Genomic DNA, 21771 nt, shown 5'->3' on the forward strand with positions numbered 1-21771 from the left:
TGACATTTGTCTGAACTCTGACGTTTCACGTTTTCGATACAACATTCGCGCCAAAATACTATTTTGGTAAACTTGTTAATTAAGTGGGTACTGAAAAGATTAAGCAATAACACTTTAGTTATAAGGTAAGAATTCATTAGTAAGTCTCAGAATAAGATGTAATGCAATAGTTTAATTGTAATTAGTGAAATAATGCAACAAAAACAAAGGTAAATAAATTGTTCGTAGTCAAAGCAGGCCCTCGGAACAGGGTTACCAACTTAAGAAAAAAAGTGTCATGTCGATCGTTTCCTCGATTCACACGTATTTTCGCAATTTAGTACTGATTAATCGGCGATAGATTTGTTTAATTGATTAAATAAAGAGACATAAGAGTCCTTTGAAAGTTAATTGAAAACTTGTGTTAATGTAAGTCTTTTTACGTGGCATTGGTGATGCTATCATAAAAATGGTCACTTCTAATAAACAACCCGATCAAAAGGTTGTTAAAATGGATGATCAAAACAATGGTGCAGTGGTTCCTCAGAGAACTCTGCTAGGCGAAGTGAATGAACACATTACATGTCCATTATGCCACGGTTATTATATTGATGCAACCACCATTGTAGAATGTTTACATTCTTTTTGTCGAAGTTGCATTATAAAACATCTGCAAGTTAAAAGCTACTGTCCCGTGTGTGAAATGATGATTAACTCTGCAAAGCCAAATATCAAACTGGATAAGGCTCTTCAAGATATTGTTTACAAGCTAGTTCCGGGACTTTTTCAAAGAGAAATGGAAAGGAGGCAACAATTTTATTCGTCAAGACCTGGGCCAGCCGCTTCTGCTACTCCAGAACAAAGAGGTGAAGATACTGAAAGGATAATATTTAGCCCTGAAGATGTAATTTCCTTTTCACTAGAATATTCAGACCTAACCGATGCAGATAGCATATCCAGTAAGTCTTCTGATAGTAATGAACCACAAGCCAATACAGCAGTTCCCAGAAGATATTTGCAGTGCCCAGCTGTTGTTAATATTAATCATCTTAAAAAGTTTTTGAGTATGAAGTTTGATATTGATAGCACACAATTTGCTATTGATATATTATATAAGAGGGTTCCTTTACCTGATTATTACACACTAATGGATATTGCTTACATTTACAACTGGAAAAGAAATGAGCCAATGAGATTTTTTTATCAAATTATAGATTATGTAGCAATACGTAACAGGTTGTTTGATGTGAACAGAAAAGGGTCGCATTTCACAGATAGGAAATCAAGTCCTACAGGCACTGAAGATACTAATGCTAGCAGTCCAGCACCTAATTTGAATGACCCAGGAGAGCTGTCATCAGGAACTGATAGCCCCATGCCTGACGAAAGCAACAATAAGAAATCCCGGGAAGTTTTAAAAAAAAACAGTATGTTTTCCTCAAATATTTCAAAGGATGGAAATTCCCCTGGACAGTGCTCAACAGACAAAACCAGATGTACTTCTCCTTTGAAGAAAAATGATGATGAAGTTGAAAAATCTCAGTTTTTGAATTCTTTTGAGCTCACAGCTAAAAATAACTCTGCTAAAAATATTCAACTCAAATCAAATAGTGAAAATATATTATTATCGCCAAAAGAAATTAACCTAGTTGAAAAGAATGAGGAGGGCTTAAAAAGAAAACATGAAGGTACCAAGAATTTACCTGAAATTAAAAAAGTTAAAATTGAACTAGAAAAGGCAAAACTGCCTACTGGTCAAAATGTTACACCAAGCACTGGAATTGTAAAATCTTGTTTAAGTGACAGACCTATAAAAACAGAAATTATTGAAAAAGGTGTTGAAAATTCCAATAAGACTTTAACAAATAATGAACATAGTGCCATGGGATCCACAGTACCAGTTAAAGATATTAAGCCACCTCCAGCATTGTCTACTAAACAGAACATGCAAGAAAATGCAGGTCAAAAGCGAAATGTTTCAACATCTCAAACATCATCTTCACCAAAAAGAAAACCAACAGAGTCAGTATCTGCTCAATCAACAACCACACAAAAGTTGGTCTCTCCTTTAAAATTACATATCCATAAATCTGAACCACAAACCTCCAACACAAAGCATAGTGAAAGCTTGAAACCAGTCATGAAGAAAATCCCTGAGTTGAAATCTAGTTTACCACACACTTCTACACAAAGCAAAGGACAGACTCCTGGTAAACTGAGAATGGATCTTTTATCAAATAATTGTGATCCAACTAGTGACAGAAGTAAAATAATGTCACAAGTTAAAACATCATTACCAGGTGCAAGTACTGCTCCTACAAGTGGAGACCCCTTAAAATCACTATTTGACTCCTGTAAAATTAATATTCCTTCCTCACTCTCAATAACCCTGACAGACCAAAAATTAGATGCAAAAAGTCCTGTTGACCAAATCACTGCTGATGCTAAGAAAAATATAATGAACAAGAATCTTTCCACAGCTTCTAATGTGCAACATAAGGTTCCAAGTCCTCCAGTACATAATTACATAGAAATACTAAAATTGCCCGATACTGATCCAAAAAAGCAAGTAAAAACTGAAAGTGAAAAAGTTATTGCAGGAAATAAGACTGAAGGTAGTAATTCTCAAACAAAGCAAATAAAATCTCCAGAAACATCGGCTAAAGGACCAGTCCCTAATCTAAAACCTATAGCGGATGCCAAATTACCAAAGCAAGGTGGCAATTTTACAGGGCCTATAACATTTCAACAAACTTTTGAGCAGCAATTTTTACAAGGTGATAAAAAATCAAAATTACCCAAAAATAAGGCTCAAGTTCCAAAACTGGTTCCGGCCACATCAAAATCTTTTGCCTCGAGTAAACTTAACAATCCCAATTCAAGTAAGTTACCTTCTACTGGCAGTCCGGCTACAGAAACAAAGTCAAGTATGGCTCTTGATTTGTCTACTCCCCATAATTTACCAAGTCAGTTGGGACCACAACAAACAAAAGCTTTTGAGACAATGCAATCAATTGCTAATCTCGCTAAGAAACAAGGTATACAAACTAAAGGCTTGCCTCAAGCTATAAATCAGATTCGCAACTTTCCAAGTATCTCTAACAGGCCATTAGGTTCAAATGTTACGCCATTGCGAGTTCCATCTTCTAGTACATTAAATCAGTTGAAAATGGAGAAGATTAGCCCTAACTTACCAAGTGGGACTCAGGCTCCCCTGAAACAGGAAATTACAGCAAAGTCAAGTACAGTGAAGCAAATAAATCCTACTAATCCAAATGTGGCATCTCCTAGTTTTCAAACATCTTCACAGAATACTTCCAATGCTACTCAACCATCTCCTAGACAGACTCGCTCTCCAAGTTCTTCACCAAAACTAGTGATTGCAGAGGAAAAACAAGCAAATAATGTCTCCGAGCAAAATGCTAATCAGTCAAATCAAATTACAAGTACGCAGCTATCAAATTTGGGATCTGCAAAAACCGATTCAGCTAAAGTTTCACCAGGTCCTGCTAAATCACTACCTAAACAGTTAAGACCATTGGTCCCAATGGCAAAAATGACAAGTATTAGGCAACCAATCACTTCAAATATAAATTCTAATCCTACTATGTCTTCACCGACTGACTATCTGTCTCAGCCTCAACTCCTAACTCACGCGCAGATATTAAGACACCAAATGGAAGTACAAAATGCTTGGTTAGCACAAAGACAGTATGATTTGCTTAAAAATATGTCAAGCATGGCACAATCCCAGAATGATTTTAATAAGGAAAAGCAATAATAGTACTCTGAGAGTTTGACAACTATCAACATTTACTGTAATTATTGTAATATTTTGACATTTGTGTATTTTGACTTCGTGAGTTAAGAGAGAACAATAAGCATAGCAACATTGTTAAAAAACATTTAAATTTTTTTTTTTAATATGCAGAGGATAATAATCATGATTGATTATAATTTGCACATTGAAATAATAATATTCAAAGTATTTTTAGTTTTTACTGATAGGTTTCTCTCCTTTATCTGTAACTCATTGTTGTATATAATGGTAATTAACCTTATGGTAAACTTAATAATTATTATTATTTTTTAATTAATGTGTGCTGGTCAATTTTTCATCATTAAATAATGTTTGTTGTGGTATTTATGAATAAGTATAGAATTTTACAAATCCTTAATCGTTATGGATTGCAACATAATGTGAATGAGTTTATATTTGAATATGTAATCATAATATAAAAGGAAGTCGGTTAAAAATAGAAATTGATTTCTAAAACAATGTAAAGTATAATTATGCAATTTTGACATGTACCTATAATGCATTCTGAGAAGTGTGAAATAAAATATTTTAAATATCAGATTTACTCATTTATTGTTCTGTTTTTATATTATCTCAGTCCTTAAAAAGGTACTTATGCTTTTTTTTTAAATACTTTTTTTATCACCAAGAATTTCATTTGATGATCATTCTTAATTAATTTCAGATGTCTTCGTGCCAAACTGAAATTCCTTTTAGGTCACGTAAAAGGACGTACCTGCAAAGCAAGAAAGAAAAATGTAATATAGAAAATAAAGATATCTTAAACATTGTCAAAACTGTAAAGAAATCCTTAAAAAGGATTAATGAAGATAAACTAGAGAAAATTGTTAATGATGGTGGGTATTCTATACTTTGATTTTCTTTACATTTAGCAATATCCAATGTTTTAACTTTTAATATCCACGGTCATTGATCAGTAATTATTGTTAGGTTGTTTATACCTATATGATTTAAGTAATATTTTAAATATCTTCACAGATGTATGCTCTGCAAAGAAGATAGCAAAACCACTAGAAGTATCAGATGATTGTGGTAAAGATTCGGACACTGCAAATAGCTTTGAGTAGGTATTTTGTGATAGTATAATAGTCTAACTGCCGCACTCAGAGTGGAACATTAATTACTTAAATGTAATTAATTCAACATTTTGACATAAGCCCCATACATTATCTGTCAAACTCTTCATTAAATTGAAGGTTAATCATAGTTAAATGTCTCTGAGTATGGTGGTAAGAAAATTAGTTTCAAAATCAACAATCAGACCAAATTATTCATGTAGTTTTGAAAGTTGGTACAGTTATTCCTAAAGGTGTCCAGATAAATATATTAAAAGTCCCCGAGGGAGGGACACGAGCCGGCGGTGGGGGAGGGGGGAAAGGTCTCCTTTTCAAGGTTTTTGCTTGTAACTCGAAAATTATTTAGAATAAGTATCTCTTTAGTAACTCTTACATTAAATTTCTTATAAATTACGGTTAAGTATACATTTTTACTGTACGATCATTACTTTAAAGTACATAGTATTAATGGTGATAAAAATAAGAAGCTTAATCGTTCTACAAATTTTAATTCTAAATTATTAAGCTTATCAATCAAATTGTGTTTCATCTTCGTCATCTTTATCATTAACATCGATGGGGGCTCCATCCAGTACAAGCTCCTAGATAGCCGTTACAGATAAGACTACACAATTAATGTCCGCTTTTCGGCAACTGCATTTTCCAGAACAACCTCTTTTACATCGGCAAAAAATTGAATTTAATAACGCGTTAGGAGCAGGAGGATCCAAGCAAGGTCGTGATTGGTACTAAGTTTCCATCGACTCGTCGATCGAAAGAACATCGACACGTTACCTCGATTTACTGTATCTAGAGACAGATACAGTAAATCGATGTAACATAGTACTCTGATTCGTCCTTCAAAATAGAGCCTATCTAATTATTATTTTTCAAATATCTTCAGGAAGAGTGAGTCTATGCCTCTACGTTTTTATTTTATCTTATATATCTTTCAAATTTGTTTTATGGTCGGTTGATTAGCGGGGTGTGGGGCATTCATTTTTTTGCGATTTTTGTTGGGTCATATTTTTTTTATTTATTAGTAAATTTAGAAAAAAAACGAACGTAGATGCATAGCTTTAACAGATCCCAATATTGTATAAAAATAATTTGTCTAGATGCATCTAGACAAATTATTTTTTATACAATATTGATTGTCCAGGGAGTCTATGCGTACAGGGAGTCTATGCGTCCAGGGAGTCTATGCGTCTACGTTTTTATTATAACGTATTGAGGAATACGTTTGTATGGAAAAGCAGTGTCAGGGTACCCTTTTAACACTCTGTATTTACTAAAGTAATTATTGTACAGTAAAAATGTGTATAGTAATTTATAGAAAATTTAATGCAGATTATTAATGTAGAAGTCACTAAAGAGATATAATAAAACATTTTCGAGTCATAAGCAAAAACCTTGAAAAAGAGACATTTCCCCCCCTCAACCACCGCCAGCTCGTGTCCCTCCCTCGGGGACTTTTAGTATATTCATCTGGACACCTTTAATAACATCTGTATCAACTTTCAAAACTACATGAATTATCTAGATAGAAGAGATAATTCTTATGTATCCCAGTTACATTAAATTAAATCATTATTATTTGTTATAATAATGTTCACTGTATTTGGGTATATAATTTACTATACTAATATACTTTTGTTTGTTGCAGCACCAATGAAAATAGTTTAAAACCTCTGGTTAGTCGGGAGAATGAGATAGCGTTTTTAGAAAACTTTCTATATGAACACTTAGAAAGTGATCAATCTGGATCCCTATACATTTCTGGTCAACCAGGAACTGGAAAAACGGCAAGCCTGTCATATGTGTTAAAACTGCCTAAGGTAACTGAGGGTTTTAAATGATTATGTATTTTAACTTCATTCACTCCATTGGAATAGGCAGTACAGAATGTCAGCAATTTTTGCGTTGTAATGGATTTTATGATACAGCGCGCAATGCATAAAAAATCATTTAGCACTTTGCAAATACTTACAGTGTGTATGGCCGGATTCTGATGCAGTATATGAGCTGTTTTAGGAACTTTAATGAACATTTTGATATTGTCCAAATCATGAAGTGAGTCAAAAAGCTTATAATAAATTAAATAAAAATGTCTTTCAGGTAAAATATGGTTATCAGCAAGTTTATGTTAATTGCACAATGATGAAATCTGCCTCTAGCATTTACAATAGGATATGCAAGGAGTTAAGGATAAAGACTTCAGGCACAAGTGAAAAGGCATCTTTGAGTGCAATTGAAAAGTTTTTGTGTACAGATCATAAGATGATGTAAGTTTTTTCACTCCATAATATCAAGTTATCAACTCAGACTGTGCAAACGCACTAAAGCCTCTCAATCTCTTTTTGCTGTCGGAATTTGAACTTGTAAGTTGTAAGTAATTTGGACGCAGCATAAAGATTTGTTTAGATTGCAACGAGACGATGAGATGTGTCATGCAATGCATTATTAAGCAAGCCATTCATAACTGGACTTTTTCATCACGCAAGAAATAACACATTAAATTCAGACTTTCCGCTTGCGCTGTTAGGGGGATATTAGATTATCATATATATTGGATCCGAGATCATTGAGTCAATGATATTGGATAATGTAACATAGACATATGATTCATTTCCTCCTTGATCATAGATTTTTGACATTTGCTGAGAGATTGGATCCAATACAGTCATAGAAATAGGTGTTGCCAGTTTTTTAATATAAAAAAGAGTTTTTAATTTTTTGTTCGTAAATATGTTTCAAATAATGTAATGTAATTATTTTTCTAATTATATACTTGGATAACCTTGCTGAAATAACAAAAAACAAGCCATATTAAAAATGATGATGTCTTTTGACAAATCGAATTCTCTGAGATCTAGTAACCCTGACGTCAATACCTGTCAGCGTTAGCGCTCTCCATTGGCTATTGAAACCACATATGACGTAAAATAGGATCAATGAAATATGATAATGTAATATGCAGATATGATCAAATGATCATATATATATTGGATCCTATATATGATCATAGAAATGATCTTTTTTTTATGAGATAAGGGGGCAAACGAGCAAACGGGTCACCTGATGGAAAGCAACTTCCGTCGCCCATGGACACTCGCATCATCAGAAGAGCTGCAGGTGCGTTGCCGGCCTTTTAAGAGGGAATAGGGAAGGGTAGGGATGGGAAGGGAAGGGGATAGGGGATTGGGCCTCCGGTAAACTCACTCACTCGGCGAAACACAGCGCAAGCGCTTTTTCACGCCGGTTTTCTGTGAGAACGTGGTATTTCTCCGGTCGAGCTGGCCCATTCGTGCCGAAGCATGGCTCTCCCACGTATCATATATAAATGATAATATAATTGTAAGGCCTAAGCGGGTAATACATGATAATATGCAAAGAAACCTTGTGTCATGGGGCGAAAGAGACGAATCCCAAATGAATGAATATCATAAATTATGTAACTTGGGGTTACGTGACATTAATTTCCCTCCTGAACTGAATGGTTGTGCGCATGGATTTTGTGATAGCATATGTCATAAAAATGTAGTGGACAACTTATATGCACAAATTGTTAATGTGTTAAGTACGGCAGCTATTAAAACAAAACGTAGTGTTACTAAGCCTCGCAAACAAAAGGTTTGTGGGTGGAATAAGCACGTAAAAGATGCTCATCGGGTGGCCAGGCTTAACTTTAAAAAGTGGGTGTCACATAACAGGCCTACAGTTGGTAATATTTATGAACAGATGTGTGAATCACGTAAGATCTTTAAAAGTCGGTTAAAATGGTGTTTAAACAACCAAGAGCAAATCAAAATGAATATGTTAGCTAAGTTGCGAGCCGACAAAAATTTTGTTAAATTTTGGAAATGCACTAATAAGTTCGATGTTAAGCCTGGCCTCCCGACCAGTGTCAATGGCATTAGTGATGAAGAGGGAATTGCGAATATGTTCATGGAACATTTTAAAGTGCAGTCCCCGCTCAGTTCTACTACTGGGTCCCGCGTGCGGGGGGAGGTGCCCGTGCTCATGTTTACTGCTAAAGAGGTGAGAGATGTAATTAAGCGTATGAGCAGGGGCAAGTCTCCCGGTCATGACGGACTTAGTATCGAACACTTAAAATACGCAGGTACACATCTACCGAGAGCTTTAGCTCTGCTCTTTAATATCTGCATACAACACGCATATCTGCCAACGGATATGATGAAAACTATTGTAGTTCCCATTGTCAAGAACCGAGTAGGTGATATCTCGGACAAGGGAAATTACCGCCCTATATCGCTTGCTACTGTAGTGGCTAAAGTGTTGGACAGTGTGCTTGACTCATATCTGCAAAAATATCTGGAAGTGCATGATGGGCAGTTTGGGTTCAGACCTAGACTGTCCACGGAAAGTGCTATCTTGAGTCTCAAGCATACTGTCCAATACTATACAAGCCGTAGGACACCGGTTTACGCATGCTTTCTGGATCTTTCAAAGGCATTTGACCTCGTTTCATATGATGGACTTTGGAAGAAAATGGAGAGCATGGGTATACCGGTAGATATTATAAATATTTTTCGTTACTGGTATCGGAATCAGACGAATCACGTGAAATGGGCCAATAGACTCTCTAGGGCGTACAGGTTGAATTGCGGTGTGAGACAGGGGGGTTTATCGTCTCCTAAGCTATTCAATCTGTACGTGAATGATCTCATAGTGGAGCTCAGCAGTATGCGTGTCGGATGCAAGGTTGGTGGTGTTAGCGTTAACAACATTAGCTACGCGGACGACATGGTATTGCTGAGTCCCACTGCGAGAGGAATTCGGGAGATGCTGAAGGTGTGTGAGAGATACGCTGATTCGCATGGCCTGACATATAATGTCAACAAAAGTGAAATTATGATCTTTAAGGCCGCTGGTAAGTATCCCGAGTCCATACCTCCAATATACCTCGGCGGAAAGGAGCTGAATAGAGTATTTAATTTTAAATATCTCGGCCATATACTTACCGACGACCTTAAAGATGATCTAGATATTGAACGGGAGCGGAGGGCTTTGGCGGTGCGAGGTAATATGCTGGCCCGCAGGTTCGCACGTTGTACGGATGAAGTGAAGATCACACTCTTTAAAGCGTTCTGTCAGAATCTGTACACGGGCGGCCTGTGGATCAGCTATACCAAAGCATCTCTAAACACCCTTCGCATCCAATATAACAATATCTTCAGGATGATGCTGAAACTTCCCCGATTTTGTAGTGCGTCCGAGATGTTTGCACAAGCAAGGACGGATGGCTTCCGGGCACTCATGCGCAAGAAATCTGCATCTCTAATAAATCGCGTAAGGGGAAGTAACAACAGCATCCTGAAGATTGTGGCAGATGATCCGCATGCACCTATATTAAGGAACTATGTGCGGATAATGAACGAATTCGAGAGCAGACCTCCAGGATATATTCGCTCATAGTTCTAAATGAGGTGCATGATTTTTGTTTAGTTTTAATTATTTACTTTAAGTTATGTTTTGTTCTTTTTAAATAACCCTAATAATTTTTAATTTATGTAATACTAACCAATGGACCACACTGTAGTCTGAAATAAAGATATTTGAATTTGAATTTGAATTTGAATAATACCACCCTTAGGCTGCTTACGAAATTTTTAAAATTAAAAAAGTATCATAATATCATCTTGGTATGTTGCCTTGTCAATGTGAAATGGAAAGCTCAACCCTGATGTTGAATTTTGTAGCTTGCTGGTGCTGGACGAGATCGACCAGCTGGGCAGCGCGCGGCAATCGGTGCTGTACACGTTGTTCGGGTGGGCCGCGGTAGCCGCGCACCGCACGGTGCTGGTGGGCGTGGCCAACGCGCTCGACCTCACTGAGCGTGCGCTGCCGCGATTGGCTGCGCGCGGCCTGCGACCAGCCACGCTGCACTTCGCGCCGTACACCAAGCAGCAGATCGTTGATGTGTTCACCTCGGTACTGGCAGACGAGGACAAGGGGAATGTATTCTCGCCCGTCGCGCTACAGATGCTGGCAGGTATGGATTTGATATTTGGTGGTACCTTTATTTGTAATGAAGATTTAAGACTCCTACTTTTGACGATCGTATGATTCCAGAATCCGTAAAATATTGAAATACTTATTACTACTTATATTTTTTTATTCTTGTCTATAACAGTACTTTTTCTGTGAAACTGGCATAATTTTAATTCATCTCTGAACTTCTTTATTCTCTTTGCAGCTAAAATATCAGCGATATCCGGCGACATGAGGAGGGCACTGGACATCGGACGGCGCGTCATAGAGCTAGCTCGCCGGAGCAAATTCGCCGAGACGCAGTGTGTCGAGACTATGATGAAGGACAACACGGCCACAGTCGAGCTGAAGCAGGTTCTACAAGTCCTGAACGACGTTTACGGCGGCTCCGCCAAGATCGACAACGACGTGGAAGAAAGTTTGCCGTTGCAGCAAAAGCTTATTTTATGCAGCTTAATATTAATCTTAAATAAGGGGAACACCAAAGAAATACAGATGGGAAAACTTCATGATGAATATAAAAAGTAAGTTAATTATATTGATACTTGAACGGTAATCGCGGAATAGTTGGAATCAACGCGTTTGCTAAGCTTTAACTAAGTTGCAGATATAAAATGTATGGTTGTTGAAGGGTGTGCGCGGCGCGTAACATCTGCCCGCTGGAGCTGGGCGAGCTGGGCACGGCGTGCGCGTTGCTGGAGGCGCGCGGGGCGCTCACCGTGCGCGCTGCTGGCAATGGTACGTGTCATTTAATTAAAACTTTAGATGTAAGAGTGAAATGTTGAAAAAGCGACCCTGATGTCACGACTCTGATTTTGTTTGATGCCTTTATATTGACGCTGCGCTTAGAAATACTTTTTACTATATGATGATCTACCCAGCTAACGCTTTTTGCGATGAATCTAAGAGGATTTGTAGGCGTAACATAAAAATCCCGTGTCACACTTCTGTGTTTTCGTACCTAAACTCTGATTTCCGAACAGTCGTATCACTATCACTAGTTTATAATTAGTATGTGTACTAATAGTAGGGGAGGTGGTGCTACTTTTTTAGGGTTCCGTACCTAAAGGGTAAAAACGGGACCCTATTACTAAGACTTCAATATCTGTCCGTCTGTCTGTCTGTGTGTCTCCAGGTTGTAACTCAAGAACCGCTATAGCTAGATTTCTAAAATTTTCACAGACTGGTATATCTGTTGCCGCTATAACAAAAAATACTAAAAACTGTGACTTCAATATCTGTCCGTCTGTTTGTCTGTGTGTCTCCAGGTTGTAACTCAAGAACCGCTATAGCTAGATTTCTAAAATTTTCACAGATTGTGTATATCTGTTGCCTCTATAACAAAAAATAAATGGCCAGGCCACCGATTTTGACTAATGTGTAGAGTTTATAGATTCTCCTCGTGCGGCTGACACATTATAATATTATTATCAAATATTTTGCCGTGCTTTAGGGTAAAATTAAGGTTTTTAGATTTAGGGTTGAGTATGTAAGGTTAGAAATTTGGCTCTACATGAGATCTCACTACTTTTTGACACGACGAACTATAATATTATGTTCTCATCTTGGCAACATTTTTACATGAAAATGTTTTTGGTGGGATATTTTTTACATATTCAGTAACGCGACTGACGTTGACTCCCCCGTCTGCAATACGGCTGACGGTGATTTTTCGGTTAATCATAACCTTGATAATCAGCCATCAAATTTTCATATGGTATAAAATTACTTTCAGCAAAAAATTTTTCGACAACTTTGAGATACTTGCAATTTTTATTCCACCCGTTCTGAAGCAGCTGACGATCAAAACTCCTATGTATGGGTGAATACTATTATTGTTACGATTTTCGCTCGGTATGAAATTACTTCAAAATGAGCACCACCTCCCCTACTATAATCACTATGTTGCACAGGAGGCGCGCGCGGGCGGCGGCTACGGCTGCAGTGGGACGAGTCGGAGCTGCGCGCGGCTCTGCGGGACAAGCCACTGTTGGCCGCCATACTGCAGCGCGCACACTGACCGCCGAAGTAACCTAGTAACGGCCGTTCCCAATATTTGATCTATCTCTGGTTTTGCCCTACTAGTAGGGCAAAACCAGAGATAGATCCTATCTCTAGAGATAGGAATAGCTAATATTAGACATTAGAGACAATATATATTTTATGTCAATTCAATGTTAGCTGCGATCGGTTGTATGTCAAACCAGAGATAGATTGAATATTGGGAACGGCCGTTAATGACATGCTACTTATAGTAGACTATTATAGTCTATAGTAGTTCTACTAGTAGTTGTAGTATTGTACTACCTAGTTTATGACATGCAACTAGTGTCTAGTAGTAGCTGACAGCTGAGTGACGTACTACCTAGTTTATGACGAGCTACTGGTAGTATCTGTAATGTCCTACCACCTAGTTTATGACATGCAACTAGTAGTAGCTGTAGTGACGTACTACCTAGATCGACATGCTACTAGTAGTAGCTGTAGTGTTGAATCACCTAGTTAATAAATCTAGTTTTTATTATTAATATAGTGACATACAACTTGTAACTAAGTTGTGATCTTCACGCCAACTGTTCAGCTAGTGTAAATTTCAATCAAAGAGTAACTCTTATATTTGATGACGTTTATTTTGACTTTAGTCATTTTTATTTTGGATTTTTATTAACGACACGCTGGCACACTCGCCGCGGTTAAATAGTTATTTTCTTTTAGTCAATATAACAATACCTAATTATAGTTAAGTAAACTAAGTCTAATTTTAATAAAAATTACAAATTACGAGCCAAGACTCTAGAGCAGGAGTCGGCAAGTAATTTTAGGTGGGGTCCGGATACTGTGGGATTTTTTTTTGAGGTCCAGAAAAAAACACACTTGTCCTAAGTAGCTTAAAAATATCGTTTTGATTAATAAAGGTATTACGTATACCTTATCTATGTATTAAATATATTCCAATACTAGATGTCCCGCACGGCTTCGCCCGCGTAAATTAGGAATTTCACAGAAACCGTACATTTTCGAATAAAAATAGCTATAAATACTCCTTTCACGTGGTCTACTCTATATAAGTGCCAAATATTGCTATAAAAATTGCTCCAGTAGTTCGTGAGATAAACCCTTTCTAATATTTTCCTCGTTTTTACCACATTTTCCTGAGTTTCTTCGGTCGTATTAATCTTACCCTGATAATATAATATAATATAGCCTTACTCGATAAATGAGATATCTAAAACTGAAATAAGTTTTTAAATTTAAATCGGACCTGTAGTTCCTGAGATTAGCGCATTCAAGCAAACATACTCTTCAGGTTTATAATATTAAGTATAGATTTTTTTAAATTATCGCTTGACAAACTCGAGCCTCGATCTAAAAGACTATGAAAAGGCTCATAATCATGGGATGATGCATGGTATAATATTATGGTAGTGATGATGATGATGAATGTAATTTGCATAGTAGCATATGCTTTCCGTTCTTAAAACAACGCCGAAACTCCCAAACTTGTGTCTATAAAGAATCAGGAGTTCTCTCAGCACCTTCCGAACCACGGTATACCAGGTATACCTCGGTGCAAAATCTTACTTGTTTGTAGCATATGCTTAGAATACTTCTCACGAAACCGAAGTCACCACATGTTTCCCCATAAATCTTGAGGAGTTCCCTCGATTACTTATGGATCCTTCATCAGATCACTACTTTTGTCAATATAATACCAAATTGGGATGATACCCTACATAGCAAAAGAAAAATTTTGAAAATCGGTTAACGGCGGAGTAATCGTTGAACATAAGAAAACGAACATAACACCTCCCCCATTTTGAAAGTCGGTTAAAATTATAGCCTATGTGTTATTCTGATGTATATATTATTGTAAAGTTTCATTAAAATCCGTTCAGTAGTTTTTGCGTGAAAGAGTAACAAACATCCATACATCCACACATCCACACATCCATACATCTATACATCTATACAATCTATACATCCATACATCCAAACAAACTTTCGCCTTTATAATATTAGTAGGATTTCGCGGTCCGAGGTTCGACCTTTCGCGGTCCGCACTCCGCATGCGGACCGCGGTCCGCCTGTTGCCTACCGCTGCTCTAGAGAGAGATATTGATTGGAATCTGTTATTTCAAGGAATATTTGAACAACATTCGGAATTAAATAAAAGCAATGAAAATTGTCAACACAATGAGATTTAATGTTGGTATATTGATTTGTTACTGTTATATTAAGGTTATGACTCAAATCATCCAGATCATAAGTACTCAAACTACATACTATGACTTATGTGTATGTAACGCTATCTAGTTTTTATCATTAGTATATTTTGCGTATTAATAATGTTTTTTAATATGTTTAGTTGTTCACTTTATGATGTTTATTGTTTATGTTACGCATAAACCTACGAGCCAAAAATGCCTTATTTATCTTTAGATTAGTAATATAATGATTAATGAAACTCAGAATAAAATGAAACTAACTTGTAGGTAGTTTTCGTCAATTTAATTTTTAAGATTTTGACGCGGATTACATTTATTGCATGTATGTTCACTGCTAATATTATGTAAGTGCATAGGTACTAAGAATCTAACACATAATTTGCTGTACAAGTTAATATAAAACCAAAGCGGTCAAATCCACGTGATTATTTATATACTCAACCAGATGATGCCCGCAATTTCGTTGCGCCAAAATGAGTTTATCGTGCGGTAGCCGTACATTTTTCTCAGATAAAAAGTATTTGAGGTCCTTTCCCGGGACTCAAAGTATCTCCAAACCAAATTTCAGCAAAATCGGTGCAGCGGTTTAGGCGTGAAGTGGTAACAGACAGACAGACACACTTTCGCATTTATTATACTACTATGGATTAGCGGTTTACTTTCGGTGTCGGAGCATGCTATCGCTATCGGGCATATTTTTGACATGATGTTTGAGAATGTAGTTAATAGATAAACAATGCAAGTGCGAGATCATAAAATATTTTGTTGACTCTGAAAGTTAATGATTATATTATATGAGCTTTTGAAACACGTTATATATTTTATTCGTGTTGATAAGTAATCCAATATTTTTTGTTTTGTTTGAATAAATTTGTGAAAAGTAATTAAGTTACGTTGTAATTTAAAATTCAAATTATAATTTTGAAGCTACAATTAAATAGTGATGCAAGATCTTACAAGACATGCCGCACAAAATAAATATTAATAAAATGTTAGATAACTAGATTTGTTGTAGATTGCAAAGATACATAATAAGTTTTTTAATTATATGTACTTACTTTAAAACATATGCAGCATAAAATTCACCTATTTAGACATTTTATATTATTGAATATCGTTGCAATAGTCAGTAATGAACATCAGAATGTCGATTGCGCTTTAAATATAGGTATTAATTCAGTCCCGATGTACTTACTGTATAATATAAAAAAGTTACGTCATTTTTAAGGTTCCGTAGCCAAATGGCAAAAAACGGTACCCTTATAGATTCGTCATGTCTGTCTGTCTGTCCGTCCGTATGTCACAGCCATTTTTCTACGAAACTATAATAGCTATGCTATTGAAACTTGGTTAGTAGATGTAGTTTGTGAACTGCATTAAGATTTTGATACTTACAAAAATATAAAAATTATTAAAAATTTTAGGGGTCCCCATAGGATATGAAACAAAAAAAAAATTTCATCTAACCTATGCGTGTGGGGTATGCCTATCTATGAATAGGTCTTCAAAAATCATATTGAGGTTTATAATATCACTTTTTAGGGTTCCGTACCTCAAAAGGAAAAAAACGGAACCCTTATAGGATCACTTTGTTGTCCGTCTGTCCGTCTGTCAAGACCCTTTTTCTCAGGAACGCGTGGAGGTATGAAGCTGAAATTTATATCAATTACTCAGGTCTACTGTCCCTTGAAGCTGTGAAAAAATCAAACTTCTAAGCCAACGCAATCAAAAGATACAGCCGTTTATGCCGCAAATTTTCGACACTTGCAAGGGAATCAAAACCTACAGGGTGCTTCCCGTGAACTCAGAATCTTGAAATTTGGTACGAAGCAACGTCTTATAGCATAGATAAAGGAAAAATTACGAAAACCATAAATTTTTAGTTACATCACATAATATATATTTTTTTAATAATTTTAAACTTACTACCCATTTCCTCATAAACGCGTAGAGGTATTAAATTGAAATTCATACCAAATACTCAGGTCTATAATACCTTTAAGCTGTCGGAACCCTCGGTGCGCGAGTCCGACTCGCACTTGGCCGGTTTTTTTCTAACCTAAATGGTTTGCGAGAGAGACTCTACCAAAGTGGTAAAATGTCCCCCCCCTTCTAACTTCTAAAGTAGGGGCACATTACTTTAAAAACTACCAACGAAAATTGGTTTGAACGAGATCTAGTCAGTAGTTTTTTTTATAGGTCATAAATGGTAATCCTTAAATTAACTTTCATTAAATCAACTGAAATATAAAAATAAATCAAAAACCTTTTAATTTCATAAAAATAAACCTTATTGGTGCTGCGGAACCCTTCATGGGCGAGTCCAACTCGCACTTGGCCGGTTTTTTTTTAATCATTCGTGATTTCCAATGATTCAATTTATTATTATTTATTTAACTACAAGTTACAAAATACATATTGCTAAAGTCTTTGTAGCTTTGTTATGCTATGAAACGTATGATTGACACCATAGACCTTAAACAGATATAAAAGGATCTACAATTAACATAAAGGGTTCTTCCTTCCTCAATTCTGATAACGTGGCGTATATGTTTCTACATAACATACACGCCACACGGTCCTACGTAGATTATTTTGTTTAATATGGCGTCCAATAACACAGGAATTTTCAACCTTTTTTCATGGAGTTTTCTTCTTGATGGATTAATAAATTCTATGTTTCCATAGTAAAAAACATTTAATTTTAAATATACAATATACATACTAAGAAATATCTATACTGATGAATTTACATAGTGGCCTTTGAAACTGTTTCAGAAGCCACTATGTAAATTTATTGTTTCAGTGAAATTCCTTCCACCTCGGAGAAGATGCTCCCCGCTAGTTGCATACTCCTATAACATGTCAAGAACTCACGAGAACATCGAACATAATAATAATTAATAGATGCGAGCTGTATTACTTTAACCTCATATACCTTGTTAGCTCTTTCCGAGGTCAGTAAATGTTAAGGTTAATCTTAGTAAATAAAGTGCATAAGATGGTAATGGAAGCAGATGATTACAAACAGAGGGTCAGGTCACACCGAGACACAACGCGACGCGTCCTAGCATTTTTAGGGTTCCGTAGTCAAAAAGGAACCCTTAGGGCCGCGCCACACCGGAATGGCAGCGGCGAGGCGAGCACTTTCAGTGTCATATGATTTTAAACTTTATCTTCATTATTGTAATACATAGTATCGCTTGAGATATCGCGGCCACGGGCGGCCGTAGATTTTTAAGAAGACTTTATAAGTTATTAAGTAGGTAATAGTCGATCAAATAAAAAAAAAATATTAGGCGAAGTATAAAGGAACTTTTCGTTCAAATTCCTTTGAACATAACTGAGATGATGTTAGTACCTTTGAACATAACGAGTTAGTACTGTTAGTAGTGAAAAACACGTTATAAATGTACATTCATTGACCCTACAAAAATTATCAAAAACTAGCGGTACCTACCTACCTGTGGCCCGACACGCACTTGGCCGGTTTTATAAAATTGAATTCTAAGGCTTCTTACAGACGAACGGCACTTGTCTACGGCAGTCGCTGTTTTATTTATATTTTGTTTTCATTTTTAGGGTTCCGTACCCAAAGGGTAAAAACGGGACCCTATTACTATTAGACTTCGATCTGTCTGTCTGTGTGGCTGTAACTCAAGAACCGCTATAGCTAGACTTCTGAAATTTTCACAGATTATCTGTTGCCGCTATAACCACAGAATAGATAATAGTACAAGTACTATAACAACAAGTACTAAAAACAAAATAAATTAAATATTTAAACAATATGATTTTTTTGCTATTTTTAGCTCGATATCAATAACGGCAATACATAAGCACTTGAAATATTCACGAAATACTCAATTTTATTTGTACTTTAATTACCGACTTCCAAAAAGGAGGAGGTAATACGTTCGGCTGTATGTATCTTTTTGTTTTGTATGTTCAACGATAACTCAGCCGTTTGTAATCCGATTTTCAAAATTCTTTTTGTGTTGTATAGGGTTTAACTGTTGTGTAGGGAATAATCTTGATTTTGTATAATAATTACGAAAGTGGTGAGCTGATGATGGGATCTATGAGCAATCGAGGGAAATCCTTGAAATTTATCAAAAGACTTATAGTGGTTAAAATGTTATTTCTAGTAACTTAAACATATGTTACGAATAAGAGAAAGTTCATACGAAGGTGTCTCTTGGTCTAAAGGCACTGAACAGAACTCCTGAACCTTTAAAGATAAAAGTTTTTAAATTGCAGCATCGCTTAGATAACTGCAAGCATTTAAGTACCATAATTTCGCTTACAGGGGCCTTATTATGAGCTCTTAAATCCATTCACTTTACGTCCTTATACAGTCAGATAAGGACGTAAAAAGAATGGATTTAAGAGCTCATGATAGGGCCCCAGTAACATAATGTGAATAGTTAAAATTCGTTGTGGTTATTTACGCATAAAGCCTTATCTTGTAAATAACTAAAAAGAGTGAAATTATTATTTTTAACAAAAAATTAAAACCGACTTCCAAGGTAAAAATAATAATAATATGAACTAAAAAGTATTAAATAACTCTTACTCTATTCTAGTGCCTTTTTCAGAATTCCTCTAAATCTCAACTATTTCTGTACATACTACAGTCTTCATTACTTTGAAGTCGGTACCAGTCCTAAAAGCTTCAGAGATTCTGACATTGACTGAACTCACGATAAAATTAGCTGGTACCGACTTCAAATAATGAAGACTGTAGTATGTACAGAAATAGTTGAGATTTAGACGAATTCTGAAAAAAGCACTATTATAGAGTAAGAGTTATTTAATACTTTTTAGTTCATATTATTATTGTTTTTACCTTGGAAGTCGGTTTTAATTTTTTGTTAAAAATAATAATAATTTATAATAAAATTTAACTAAGTAAATGAAATAATTAAGGGGGGCTCCCAATTTTAGCACAATTTTAGCCTAAGCAAAAATGCTCTATAATTGTGGTACGGAACCCTTCGTGCGCGAGTCCACCTCGCACTTGGCCGATTTTTTCACTTGTCGAAGGCTGCCGTTCGTCTGTAAGTGCTCTAAGATGTTACACATTTCATGATAGTGTTCTAATCATAAACGGCACCGGGCCGCACATACAGTGAAAGTGTTTATTTTTCTATGTAGTGAGTAAAGTTTTTTATTATAATATCCAAAATATATGGGATAGAGCTATCTTTAAAATGCGTCCGTCGGGACGCGATATACTAAACCACTCTTCTATTGTCAAGACGATCGTAAACATCGAACAGATCGAAAGTTACCCAACTGGCACCTGCCCGAACATTGTCCCGCGAACAAAGCTCGCTTAGTATTCGTGAGAGAGCATCATTAGCTCAAAAATAATATATTCATGTCGCGATACGTGCTTGTATTTATAGAAAGTCCGGTGTGTTGTGAGGTGTCTCGTGCACAAACAACAATACCGGTCCCGCTTATGTAACCCGGGTGATATAAGTGCGTACAAATATGTATGAAAAGTTATTTGTCGCCGCCGGCCTCGCGTTAATTACGGTTTCTTTATTTGACCTCAAACATTTCTCAAGCGACGAGTCAATAAGTGACGGTCGTGAGTCGTGACCGGAGCCTTACGTCACCCGCGCATCCCTCGTGTGACGCTGGAACCTGCCAATCACTAGGACGATGCACATAACTTAGACACAATTTTCGACGTGGGAGAGCCATGCTTCTGCACGAATGGGCCGGCTCGACCGGAGAAATACCACGGCCTCACAGAAAACCGGCGTGAAACAGCACTTGCGCTGTGTTTCGCCGAGTGAGTGAGTTTACCGGAGGCCCAATCCCCTTCCCTTTTCCCTTCCCTACCCTCCCCTATAATTCCCTTCCCTACCCTCCCCTGTTACCCCTTAAAAGGCCGGCAACGTACCTGCAGCTCTTCTGATGCTGCGAGTGTCCATGGGCGACGGAAGTTGCTTTCCATCAGGTGACCCGTTTGCTCGTTTGCCCCCTTATTTCATAAAAAAAACACGACTCTAGCGAACCAAACAGCGCACAATCCTGGATCGCGCTATTAAAGTTTCTGACATCGGCAAGACAATATTATACAACGTCTGAAATGACGACAGTGGCTTCACCTTAGCCGAGCGTAGTACTAGTACCCTGCCCAGTCGGGAGATCTTCCTTGGCGTCCTCCATGCATATCCCCACATAAACTTCTCTTTCATGATGATATTTTCAAGTTTCACACCTACTCAAAAAGCTTAAAGCCACTGCTTACTTTACTTCATTCATCTAATGGGAACGAACGCAGCCCAAAATTTTATGAGGCTTTGAAAGACGCCAATTTTGTTTGTTAGATGGATTTTTTAAGAAACTTTGCAGTAATGTAGGCTACATTATATCCCGACAATCCCACGGAAACGGGAACCACCTCACGCTATAAACTGAAGTCTACGCGGACGGAGTCGCGGGCAACAACTAAGTCCTAAATATTACCTAAGCGAGTGTTTCCCAACCTGTGGTCCGCGGACCCCTGGGGGTCCGCGAGTATACGTATGGGGGTCCGCGGTGTCGTCTTTGGACCATACATATTCAGATTTTTTTGCTGTTTATTTTATTAAGGGGGTCCCTAAATCTGTAGTATGATTTCCCAGGGGTCCGTGACAGAAAAAGGTTGGGAAATACT

At 36.8% G+C, this 21771-nt stretch overlaps 2 protein-coding genes across 3 annotated transcripts; both read left to right on the plus strand.

Annotated features, from left to right (window-relative positions):
* Positions 1 to 32: 32 nt before the first annotated feature.
* LOC121732371 (cell division control protein 6 homolog) lies at positions 33 to 12911 on the plus strand. 2 transcript variants are annotated; one of them, XM_042122267.1, is made up of 9 exons: positions 33 to 125; positions 4464 to 4635; positions 4778 to 4862; positions 6521 to 6692; positions 6973 to 7139; positions 10578 to 10870; positions 11075 to 11393; positions 11501 to 11607; positions 12783 to 12911. In XM_042122267.1, exons 2-9 carry the CDS (start codon positions 4464 to 4466, stop codon positions 12887 to 12889), a joined length of 1422 nt encoding a protein of 473 aa, XP_041978201.1. In that variant the 5' UTR covers positions 33 to 125; the 3' UTR covers positions 12890 to 12911. The 2 variants fall into 2 exon arrangements, with proteins under 2 accessions (XP_041978201.1, XP_041978276.1); XM_042122342.1 differs by lacking the exon at positions 33 to 125 and adding an exon at positions 156 to 209.
* On the plus strand, positions 288 to 3978 carry LOC121732286 (polycomb group protein Psc-like). Its single transcript, XM_042122156.1, has 2 exons — positions 288 to 3762; positions 3966 to 3978. Exon 1 carries the CDS (start codon positions 449 to 451, stop codon positions 3758 to 3760), a length of 3312 nt encoding a protein of 1103 aa, XP_041978090.1. The 5' UTR covers positions 288 to 448; the 3' UTR covers positions 3761 to 3762; positions 3966 to 3978.
* Positions 12912 to 21771: the final 8860 nt, after the last annotated feature.

This window comes from Aricia agestis, chromosome 1, assembly GCF_905147365.1.
Source record: "Aricia agestis chromosome 1, ilAriAges1.1, whole genome shotgun sequence".
Classification (NCBI taxonomy): domain Eukaryota; kingdom Metazoa; phylum Arthropoda; class Insecta; order Lepidoptera; family Lycaenidae; genus Aricia; species Aricia agestis.